Genomic DNA, 13,205 nt, shown 5'->3' with positions numbered 1-13,205 from the left:
ACTTACTCACTCACTTACTTACTTACTTACTTACTTACTTACTTACTTACTTACTTACTTACTTACTTACTTACTTACTTACTTACTTACTTACTTACTTACTTACTGGCTTTTAAGGAACCCGGAGGTTCATTGCCGCAATCACATAAACCCGACATTGGTCCCTATCCTGAGCGTCCATTCTCTATCATCATATCCCACCTCCCTCAAATCCATTTTAATATTATCTTCCCATTTACGTCTCGGCCTCCCCAAAGGTCTTTTCCCCTCCGGCCTCCCAACTAACACTATATATGCATTTCTGGATTCGCCCATACGTGCTACATGCCCTGTCCATCTCAAACGTCTGAATTAATGCTCCTAATTATGTCAAGTGAAGAATACAATGCGTGCAGTTCTGCGTTGTGTAACTTTCTCTATTCTCCTGTAACTTCATCCCTCTTAGCCCCAAATATTTTCCTAAGAATATTATTCTCAAACACCTTTAATCTCTGTTCCTCTCTCAAAGTGAGAGTCCAAGTTTTACAATCATACAGAACAACTGGTAATACAACTGTTTTATAAATTCTAACTTTCAGATTTTTTGACAGCAGCCTAGATGACAAAAACTTCTCAACCGAATAATAACAGGCATTTCCCATATTTATTCTGCGTTTAATTTCCTCCCGAGTGTCATTTTTATTTGTTACTGTTGCTCTAAGATATTTGAATTTTTCCACCTCTTCGAAGGATAAATCTCCAATTTTTATAGTTCCATTTCGTGCAATATTCTCGTCACGAGATATAATCATATACTTAGTCTTTTCGGGATTTACTTCCAACCCTATCGCTTTACTTGCTCAAGTAGAATTTCCGCGTTTTCCCTAATCGTTTGTGGATTTTCTCCTAACATATTCACGTCATCCGCATAGACAAGCAGCTGATGTAACCCGTTCAATTACAAACCCTCTGTGTTATCCTGAACTTTCCTAATGGCATATTCCAGAGCGAAGTTAAAAACTAAAGGTGATAGTGCATCTCCCTGTTTAGCCCACAGTGAATTGGAAAAGCATCTGATAGAAACTGGCTCTACTGTAAATTTCACTAAGACACATTTTAATTAATCGAACTAGTTTCTTGGGAATACCAAATTCAATAAGAATAGTATATAAAACTTCTCTCTTAACCGAGTCATACGCTTTTTTGAAATCTATGAATAACTGATAATAATCAGGATGACATGATAGGAAAATGTCCGAAGAAATAATAAAAAACAAGTGTTAATATTTTAACACGTATTGCAAGTTGATTTTAAAACGTTCCTAAAATGCCCGTGATATTTAAAACCTAAAAAATTATTTAAGTCTCTTTAAATTACTTTTACTTTGATTTAGAATATGCTTTATTTAGCTTCATTAACTTTAATGTGATATTGTAGACCAATTTGTTAGTGTCTGTTATTGTAAATGAGAAAACGTACAAAAAGCAAACACTGAAAAAACAAAACAAACTTTGGTAATATTGTGCGTACTGTGTACCAAAGCGACATTTTTTTTCCTAGAATACAAGCAATTTGCAACTTATGACAAGAGTACGACTTACATAACCACAAAGAAGCCGGAATAATGAACATGAAATTATGTCATTAATGTATTAATCAAGCTCATGAGGAAGGATATAAAGTAATTGGTCACTGGCCGAAGAGTTAAGTAAAGATATGTAGGCCCACGCGTAAGCATAGCCTACCAGAAATATATTGTCGTTCGTAGAGGAAAACAAGGGAAGGCAATTCAATATTATTATTCGCTTACTGGTTAAAAGAGAACGTATCATCACCACAGTCTAGTATATACAGTCACGAATTTTAGTTTGTGAGGGTGCTAGGAACAGTAGACTGTGCAGATACTATTTCGCATTGTCTGTAATGAGGCGATAGTAGCGATCCTAGTGGTTAGCAACTATCTATGGATGCATATTTACTACGTATTGAGCTTCGTGACTGTACATACTAGACTGTGGTATCATGTAGATGAAAAATACTTGTTACTATGTTTTAAGTTTCGTAATAATTCAGTTACTTTTATCGTGTTATTATTTCCATTTATATCTTGTTTCGAACTGTCATTCAGAAGACATGTAGGCCTCTAGGCTAAATTAAATAATTAAGTATGTTCCCAAATGACATGATAAACATTTTCTGTTTCCCTGATTAAACACAAAAGCTAATATACAGAGTGTTCCAAAATTCTCCATACATAGGTAATATCAGTTCAAAATAGAAATGTCACATAATATGCTCAATATAACGGCTTTCGAGAGTGAGGCATAGGTCAGTGAATGTGTTCGAACCTGTTCCGATGTAAAAGCTGCAACATCCCCGTCGTCACATGACAGGCATCGACGGTAAGGGCTTGCAGATGGAGGGTGTTGGGGAAAATCAAGGAATGTAAATTTTTAGCGATTTTATGGTATGAAGCATATTCTATAGGTGGCAACTGGGACTACCGAACTGTCGAATCACAGAAAGAAAAAATCAAAAGTGGAAATGTTCGTGTAAGGTAACGTTGAACATTTGGAACATTGATTAAAATCCAGGAATGTGCAGGTATTAAAGTTGTTTTTCTTGATAAAGATGTTTCGTGACATTCCTTGTTTTCTCTCGACACCTTTCAGATGTTGAGAATCTCGGATTTCCTCCTGGTAGGCCTGCAACTTAATGTGACCCCATAGGTAACAATGAAGGTGTTTGCAGGGGAGTATTTTGCGGACTACCGGGGCTACCGGCGGTAGCCCAAGGAAATTACAAAAGAAAAAGTTTATAATATAACATAATGTAATAATTTTGTATTATTAGATTTACCATAGTAATTAAAATTAAAGTAATTGTTAGATTTATATGCGCTCTCTGCTCTCGAAAAGAAACAAGTTGTCAAGGCGGCATCGCTGGAGAAACCGCTTGCTACGTGAGGTAGCCTGTGACCGTTTCGCTCACGCTGTCCTTCGCACAACTGCCCGTCCCCCCCCCCCCGCTCCCTACTGTTTCCATCGTGTACTGTAGGTGGGCGAGTTGCCGCTCTCATGATCGGTTTCTTCGCAGGCGCGAAGCAGCTATACGCTTAGTACGCTAGCTCATGAATGTGATTGTGTTCTTGCAGTGCATTATTTTAAATCTGTGATTTGTTCGAGTGTCTAAGAGTTATATTAATTGTGAATTATTAAGTTTTTAATTTCCCAATTAAGTGATATTGTGAAAAATATGGCAGAACAAGTTTCTGGAGAGGTTTGTGTTGAAAATGACTGAGTAATAGAAGGTTTATTAAAAGTGCCTTTTAACCGTCGTACATAACAACGAGAAAGTTGAAATTGTGAAAATGGAAAGACCAACTCCTGAGTTAAATTTGTCCATGGACGTAAAAGAAAAACAGCGAGAGTACACACGCCATTTCACTTCAACATCATATGGTAAGTGGAATTGGTTGTGTGGTACTTCTAAACTGTCTAAACTATTTTGCTGGCCATGTTTGTTATTTAGCCGCGAAACTAATGTGTGGTCAAAAGAGGGGTTTTCTAATATGAACTCCCTTCGAACGGCAGTCCTAGAATACGATAAATCAAAAGCTCATATTTGTAGTAGCATGAACTTTGCAAACTTTGGGAAGAAAAGAATTGATTTACAGCTAGATAAGCGAAAAGCTCTACACATCAACCAACACAATGCTCTTGTGAAAAAAAAATCGGCAGATTTTACTGCATCTTATTAACGCAGTCTGCTTTCTAGGAAAACAAGAATTGGCTTTTCGGGGTCATAACGAGAGTGTGGAATCAGACAATATAGGAAATTATATTGAATATTTAAGCTCCTTAAGTGAATTTGACCATTTACTGGCCAATCATCTTGAGAGTTCAACAGTATTTCGTGGTACTTCTCTCGCAATTCAGAATGACTTAATATTTGCTATAAGTGGGGTTATGATAAAGAACATAAAACCTTTTGTGGCCATTGTTGTTGATGAAACAAGTTACTGCTCTAATCAGAGTCAATTGTCCACTGTTTTAAGATACGTCGACAGTACTGCCAATGTTCAAGAACGGTTTATAGAATTCACAAATGTCAGTTCGGACAAAACTGCTGCTGCTTTGTTTCAGCATGTGGAAGGTGTTATAGCAGAATACAATGTCGGCAATAAGTTAATTGCACAGACATACGATGGTGCTTCAGTTATGTCGGGAAATATTAATGGCTTAAAAACAAAAGTTCAAGAAAAGTATCCTCAAGCACTATTTGTCCATTGTTACAGCCATGTTCTCAATTTAGTTTTGCAACAAACTACTTCATCCATTCCAGAATACCGCATTTTTTTCAAAACACTGTCGGGTTTAGCTGCATTTTTCTCATCATCTCCTAAAAGATCAGAAAACTCAAGGAATTTATGAACAAGAAACTCCCAAAAGTAGCACCAACTAGATTGAATTTTACATCTCGGCTTGTAAATACAGTAAAGGAATACAGAGAAAAACGGACTGCTTTCTTTAAAAATATAATTTGTAATGACTCTGAAGAAAACTGGGATGATGCTGTAAATGTGCAGGCTCAAGGATATTTGAATTTTTTCACACAGTTTCAGAATATATTTCTTCTTGAAGTATATGCTAGAGTGTTCGCACATACAGATGTGCTCTACAATATTCTTCAGACAAAAAGTCTAGACATAGCATACTACTTGCAAGAGGTATCAAAGTTAAAAAAAAAAAAAAAAAAAAAAAAAAAACTATATCCGAGTTCAGACGTAGTGGGTTTCCGTCCATATGGAGTAATATGGAAAATGAAAATTCTTCAGACAATACAATGGAACCACCACTAAAGCGAAGAAAAGGAGATGATGAATTGAAATACAGGCAGCTGTACTACAGCATACTAGATCTTATGCACATGGAAATTACTGACAGATTTTCTGATTATGGAAAGCTTCAGTTCACACATCTTCTAGATTCTCAAAAATTTTCTGCTTATAGAGAAAACTTCCCGAATGAGGCACTAAACAAATTATTTCAGTCCTATAACAGTCACTTTGATCAAGTACGTTTGAAAAATGAATTAAGTGTAATATATTCAGCAGAAGTCTTTGATTTTTCGAACAAACCTATCCATGAAATATTATCTGCCATATATGAAAACCAGCTGAACCAAGTTATTCCTGAAGTCCTTAAATTGGCAACATTAATTGTGACAATACCAGCTACGTCAGCATCGGTAGAAAGAACATTTTCTGCGTTGAAGAGAATAAAATCCTACTGTAGATCAACTCATACACAAGAACGTTTATCCGGCTTGGCACTAATATCCATTGAAAAGTCATTTCTACAGAAACTTTGCAAGTGGCCCAACTGTAATTTCAAGGACGAAGTCATCAACGTATTTTCGTCCCAATCAAGACGTCTGGAATTCACATAAATATGTAAGGAATTTTATTATAGGGATTTTAAAATATATTTTGTGTAATAATAGGGTCAGTGGTAGCCCAAACCCTTTAACCAGTATACGCCACTGGGTGTTTGAAATCTGGGGAGCCAGTCGGCCACATTGAGTACACTATGTGACATTTTTATTTTGAACTTAGGCCTACATTTGTTATATATGGGAACTTTTGGAACACCCTGTAGTATAACCCTAAAAAGTAAGATATCTGATTTAATTTACACGTACATTGCACGGTTTAAGTTGGCGTACTGTAGATATGTATAATAAATGATTTGCGAAAATTCATATAAAATAACTATTCGTATACCGGTACTTATTGCTATCACTTCTTACAATATTTTAGCCTACCATTTACAAAAATCTGTATTTAATTGTTACAGAAGTATATTAAAAGTTATGGTAGCTTATAATATTATTCTAAGACGTACTGTCTAGTTACCAACAGTACTGTGAAAGCAGGTCGTTGAAGGAATATAGTAAAACTTTTTAAAATTTATTTATAGTTCTTGTGATGATTAAGTCATATCGCAACTTGTTACTATTACGTGACATTTATCATTTAAAACATACCTGGACGCTAATAACTCAATTGAATCACTGCAGACCACCTCTAAACTCCCTACTCCTCCTTCCCCTGCTGAGACAGTAATGTTTTGGTGTGGTATGAGCAGACAGGAAAGTCAGTGAAGTGTTGTATCAGATGGGCATCATAACTTTTACGAACTTTCGGCTCTCGCTGGTCACCTAAAATCCACCACTGATATACAAAGCCTTACTGTGCGTTTGTTTATAAGGTGGTGTAAGCGAAAAGGACATGGATGGGTATTTTTCCGTCCCTTTTACTTCATCTAATGTCCAAGACTGGTTAAAATTTTTGGGTTTAGAGATATGTTACAGTATATGAATATTTTGGTTGGAGTTGTATTTAGACTGTTAATTAATGTAGATGAAGATCGTTCTGAATTTGTACTTTTGTCTTCCATTGTATTTGCTGCGTTCGTTGAAGAGATGGTGGGGATGGTGAGTGCTGTGTAATTGGTGATTGTATGATAAAAATCGTCTAGCACATTTGCCTGTTGTTCCGGACTTGTGCTCGGGCGTGGATTTGATTCCCACTGGGCTAATTACCTGGTTGGATTTTTTCCGAGGTTTCCCTCAACTGTAAAGTGAATGTCAGGTAATTCATGATGAATGCTCGGTCTCATCTCGCCAACTATCATCTCGTTGTCACCAACTTCATCGACACTAAATTAGTTAGTAGCTCCTACAGCGTTGTTAAATAACCCACTAAAAATTTGCCTTTTATTAGTGACAGCTAATCCTTTAAGAAAGAGCGATATTTAATGACGCTTTTACAACTGTAGAGATTATTCGGCCGGGTTTGAATCCGTTAACTTCGGCTTCATTGTAACCATATTCTCATGAGTCCTGAGGCATTTGTTGTCTTATTTTTAAAGTTAAATATAATTCTACACTTCAAAGAGAAGTCATTGACATGAGGAAAAGTACTGAAAAAAATTCTGCAGGTTATAGTTAGAGCATAAATTCAGGTATATTATACTATACTTCGGGTCTCTGCATATACATCTTATATCATAATCATGTATGAAGTATGGTATAGTATACTATATTCTCAGGGCTCAGGAGGGTAAGACTACCTATAATGAATTAAAAAGGCCTACAGCATCTTAATTTTTCATCAGCCTTCAAAAATTAATGTGCCCAATATGTAAACAGATAAGACACGGAATTGTGTCAAGTTCAATGAAACAATTCACTTGGCAAGAATAAATAAAAATAATTACATATAAGGTTTGTGGTAGAAAGGCTGAAAAATCACATTAATGTGTTTGTTTCAGGGAAGGAAAAATGCATAAAAAGAATTTTACAAGACATCAACGGACAGTTTCGTTCAGGTCATCTGACTGCAATTCTGGGACCATCTGGCGCTGGAAAATCCACTTTACTCAACATCTTGTCAGGACTAAGGTATGGTTCTTTTATTACACACTAGCCGTACCCGTGTGCTCCGCTGCACCTGTTAGAAATAAATATAAAGTAATTACATAATTAAAATAGGACGTTTGATCCAGGAAACATTTGTGTTTGATAGAAGGATAAATCGTTTAATATGTTACTTAATTTAAATTGTATTTAAATAATTAAAATGCGATCATTTTGGTCCAGAGAGCACTCAGAAGTTACTGTAATAACATTATAGCATTATGTCCATCTAGAGAAACTACACTTTCCAATGATGAAATAATAATTAATTATACAAATCGGTTAATTTAGCTTCCGATATTATTTTATACAAACACATAAACATTGTCTGTAGGCTAAGTTTAATAGCTTTCGATTGTTGCTGTCCAAGGCCCCTTTTTTCGATTGTTGTTGTCCAAGGCCCCTTATAGATGAAGTTATTTGTTATTTCATTGCACCGTCTTAGATGGCGTTATTTTAATTTTTAAACTTATTTATCTCATTAAATATCAGTCCTATCAAAATTTTGTAAAGAATAAAACTTATCGGAAATCATTTTTAAAGAAACTTTTGTTATGTAACATTTTTCACAAAAATCAATAATAAGCGATATATTTCGATTTATTTAATTCAGGCCCCCTTATAACCCCCCCCCCTTTTAAATAATGTATTTTGAATGTCATATAGCCTAAAATCTAAGTTACAACGAACTTAATTTATATTCCAATTTTCATATAAATCGGTTCAGCCATTATCACGTGAAAAGGTAACAAACATACAGACATACAAACAAAAATTTCAAAAATGCGATTTTCGGTTTCAGGGTGGTTAATTATATATGTTAGGATCAATTATTTTTTAAAAATCGAAAATTACCAGAAAAATTTCGGCTACAGATTTATTATTAGTATAGATATTTGTAGTATTCTCATTGTCATCACTTATAGCTTCCGCATTTCTGTTTTCCTTCCAAAGGATGACTGTCAGAAGAATAGAGCAAGAGCATCCATTTTTAGGTATTTTTGTCAGTATTTACTCTTGAAACGAATTATTCTAATTCTTCGATAAAATAATTTAACTGAATCACTAAATACGAAAAGGGAATGTCACCTTCAGTTAGTTTAGAGAAAAATGCAAATAACTTCTGCACACAACGAAATATAAAAAAATTGCATAGAAAATATTTCTATGAACCAATCGTGACTACACAAGATATGTATGTAAAAAAAATGTATATTTCTAAATTTATCCTGCTCCATAGAAATAATTTTTGTGTGTGGACTTGTTCCCTTTTCATATCTAACGAAATATATTGTAAAAATATTAAAGAAAATATATCGTTATCTCTATTATTTAAATCAAAAGCTTTACTGAATGTCAATTTCTGAACAATAGTACAGTGTAGCAAATAGAAACTTTGAAAACTATCAGTTAATACATAAACCAAAAATTTTTTGTGTTGGGGTTTGTTCTCCTTTCATATCTAACGAAATTTACTGTATAAATATTAAACAAAATGTATCGTTATTTCTATTTTTCAAAACAAAAACTGTATTGTATGTCAATTTATGAAGAACAGTAGAGAGTAGCACATAGAAACATTGAAAACTGTTGACCAAACTATTTATTTTGAATTTTCTTATTAATCTTCAGTGTTGTTATCATTAGTGGGCTCATTCCAGAATTCTTTCACTTTCCTCACTTCACTAATTTCTTACAGTCCTCAATTTTGAGTTTCTTTATCGGACATTGAGTTGCATAGGCCTTTTCTATGGGCAAATTGGGAAATAACATTTTTCCTTGACAAGAGCTCAATAGTGTGATAGATAAAACCATCAATGTTCTCATATGCCACAAATCAGCCATTATATGAACTCTCATACACACGCATGAAATACTGTGAAATATTGAAAATTATTTTTTTTTTTTTTTTGGGTGGGGGATGGTTCGTCCAATGGACTCTTTTGAAAGTGTGTTCTTCTTCTCTAGATGGCAGGAACAACAAACTTGAATTTCTTATGAGAAGGGAACAAGTCGTGGACTAAACTCCCTTTCAAAGTACACTGGTGGCCATAATTCTGGAAACTTTTTGTTTTTGTATTGAATTATTATAACATCTGCATTGATTCACAGATTTATACAATCGAAAATGTTACTCGTGACTGATCCGTTAATTATGGGAAGATCTAAATATTAATTTCAGATTTCATTATTATTTCTCATTATATCCTGTATTAATTATTATTAATCGACAAATCTGTCTCACATCTCTTGGACTTACTTTAGGTTTTCTACCAGTCCTAGGTGTGGATTTGTACTTCTGCCATACCTTCTGGACGCCAGACACTGTAGCACCTTCACCAAGTTTCCTTGCAATTTCCTTGAATGTGTAGCCTTCTTCTCGAAGTGTGACTGCCCTAGAACGTTTCCAATCCTTTCGTGCATCCATTGTGATAAAAGGATCAATAAAATTTGTTGTAAAGCAATCAGGTGTTACCCTAACGAAATCTTAAGTCAGACTAATGATAGAAACACACTAATAATGTCCATATTTTATGCCAACAGTGCTCAACAATGCTTCTACTGACCAACAATAATCTTAAAATCAACAATGGACCAGTTTTTATTACGGTAAATAATGGGAAATTATAATGAAATCTGAAATTAATATTTAGATCTTAAACGACAAGAATATAATACATAGTAATGATTATTTATTGTTAAAATATTCAGGATTTAATATAATACCTTTATTACAACCCCAAAATTAACGGATCAGTCATGAATAACATTTTCAATTGTATAAATCCGTGAATCAATACGAATGTTATAATAATGCAGTACAAAAAAAAGTTTCCAGAATTATGGCCACCAGTGTAAACACGAAAACTAAAGTGTTGAAATCTAGACCTTTTCCCTTTTCATGCAGAATGAAAGAGCATACCTAAATTAGTATGACTACAGTCCTAACTCATTTTTGCCAAAACTAGGACTTACTCACTTTTCATATTTAGTGATTCAATTATATTGCAAATCAAGATTTTCAGGTAAACTCCCTGTAAAGTTGATTTGAATAATTTCGAGGGAAAAATTGTTCAGGAGCCGGGTATCGAACCCGGGACCTCTGGTTTAACGTACCAAAGCTCTACCACTGAGCTACTCGGGAACTCTAACCGACACCGATCCAATTCTTCCCTCTATATCCACAGACCTCAAAGTGGGCTGGTACGTTAAACCAGAGGTCCCGGGTTCGATACCCGGCTCCGGAACAATTTTTCCCTCGAAATTATTCAATTATATTGTTATCACCACTGAAATATTTAGCATAGAAAACAAGAATTCTACTTCTTTGCTCCATATGGTTCTTCATAGCTTAAGGAGCGTATATGTATTAACAAAATTTGACCAAATATGACAATTTTTTTTTTCTTTTAATAGCTTCATCTACTATACCATTCGAAAAGTAATGGCAACATAGTTACTGTTTCACACTAAATTTATTTAAGTTACTTTTTACATTACATAAAAGTACTTCAAATATAATCTCCTGCCTTGTCAACAATACACTGGTGGCCATAATTCTGGAAACTTTTTTTTGTACTGAATTATTATAACATTCGTATTGATTCACGGATTTATATAATTGAAAATGTTATTCATGACTGATCCGTTAATTTTGGGGTTGTAATAAAGGTATTATATTAAATCCTGAATATTTTAACAATAAATAATCATTACTATGTATTATGTTCTTGTCGTTTAAGATCTAAATATTAATTTCAGATTTCATTATAATTTCCCATTATTTACCGTAATAAAAACTGGTCCATTGTTGATTTTAAGATTATTGTTGATCAGTAGAAGCATTGTTGAGCACTGTTGGCATAAAATATGGACATTATTAGTGTGTTTCTATCATTAGTCTGACTTAAGATTTCGTTAGGGTAACATCTGATTGCTTTACAACAAATTTTATTGATCCTTTTATCACAATGGATGCACGAAAGGATTGGAAACGTTCTAGGGCAGTCACACTTCGAGAAGAAGGCTATACATTCAAGGAAATTGCAAGGAAACTCGGTGAAGGTGCTACAGTGTCTGGCGTCCAGAAGGTATGGCAGAAGTACAAATCCACAAAATCTTGTAAAACAACACCTAGGACTGGTAGAAAACCTAAATTAAGTCCAAGAGATGTGAGACAGATTTGTCGATTAATAATAATTAATACAGGATATAATGAGAAATAATAATGAAATCTGAAATTAATATTTAGATCTTCCCATAATTAACGGATCAGTCACGAGTAACATTTTCGATTGTATAAATCTGTGAATCAATGCAGATGTTATAATAATTCAATACAAAAACAAAAAGTTTCCAGAATTATGGCCACCAGTGTATGTTGCCAAATTCTTGGAAGATGACAGAATCTATCTGCAGCAGTATTTCTGAATATCTCTCTCAATGATCAATCTAACAGTGGCGTAGCGTCAATGTAAGCTAAAAAGCTTAGCTTCCCCAGTTAATAATAATTTCATAATAAACCTGCAGTTTATGAAGAAAATTATTTATCAATTTTAATAGAATTTATATTTACGCATTAAATATTGTGATGCGGCAGCTCAGGATGATTTGTGATGCAGCAGTAAACAAGAAGCCTGCACACACCAGCTTCCAAGCAGACCGGTTTCTTCTGTGTAATCACCCCGCAGATTTTCCATCCCTTCCTAAACTACCCTAGTCGCAAGGCTCGCAAAGAAGCTAGCTTTAACATTTAAAATAAGTAGTTTCCGCGTTATCCCTTTTCGTCTAGTTATGTTCAGTTGAAGTGTTAGTGTGCATTGTGGCTAATATAATAAATAATGAGCGAAATAACAGTTCCTGACACCAATTTACTTGAATTTTTTTAGGACAATTGTATTATCAAAACTGACTTACGAACAAAAGTGTGATTTAAAAAACAAATGACCGACTCCCTTGCTGTCAATGAAGGACACAACCAAAAGACAGACGCATACTTACGTAATGATACTAATACTGTGATTTCTCTAAGTATGACAGGGAGTGAGCTAATGTTATACGTACACTTGTCTATTTGTTAGAGATATGTGTAGACCGTGAAATCATATTTTATTACGTATCATTTGAGATCATGCCTTATTGGTGTTACTTACGAGGTTCCAACCAATCTTCGACTGCTGACTTGACATTGACTACTATTTATTTTAAGACTGTATTTTTGTAATACGTTTTCTCATATTGCATGAAAGACAACTTGAGTTAGCTTCCCCTACTCAAAATTTCATGCTACGCCACTGCAATCTAAAGCTCTTTGGATGTCAATCTTGATTAAAAGCGAATGCCTCACTTCCACCCAACTTGCAATAGTTCAGTATGGTAGGACTTCTCTCCCATAGGCTTCTTATAGTGCCCTAAAGCACTGAGTTGCATGTTTTTCTCTTGCAACTTGGATTTTTATGAAGCACCTTTGTTCGTACTTTCAGGGCTGTATTGCTGTATCAGAAACAGCCACTTTATTTACAAAATATGGCTACTTCGAGACTTTCAATATTGCAAATTTATTAAACAATTGCTGCTCTATTATGTAGTACAAGATTTCAATGGTTATCGCTAGGAGCACTTCCATTACTTATCGAATACCCTGGTATATAAATTTAAGCATCATGATATGACACCAAACAGCTGGTGTGTCATTATTTTTAAATGGCCATGCACGCTTTTGGGGCATTTCTCATTTCTGCAG

General features: G+C 34.5%; 1 protein-coding gene across 6 annotated transcripts in view; it reads left to right on the top strand.

Moving 5' to 3' along the window:
* LOC138703117 (ATP-binding cassette sub-family G member 1-like) overlaps positions 1–13,205 on the top strand; it is a 96,290-nt gene that overhangs the window by 50,808 nt on the left and 32,277 nt on the right. For all 6 annotated transcript variants that reach the window (XM_069830712.1, XM_069830707.1, XM_069830711.1 and 3 more), the window contains one exon: positions 7,318–7,447. In XM_069830712.1, coding sequence (XP_069686813.1) covers positions 7,318–7,447 — 130 coding nt within the window. The remainder of the gene's footprint in view (positions 1–7,317; positions 7,448–13,205) is intronic.

This window comes from Periplaneta americana, chromosome 7 (genome assembly GCF_040183065.1).
Source record: "Periplaneta americana isolate PAMFEO1 chromosome 7, P.americana_PAMFEO1_priV1, whole genome shotgun sequence".
In the NCBI taxonomy this organism is placed as follows: Eukaryota; Metazoa; Arthropoda; class Insecta; order Blattodea; family Blattidae; genus Periplaneta; species Periplaneta americana.
Note: the sequence above shows the minus strand (reverse complement) of the source record. Positions and strands in the feature narration are given on the sequence as shown.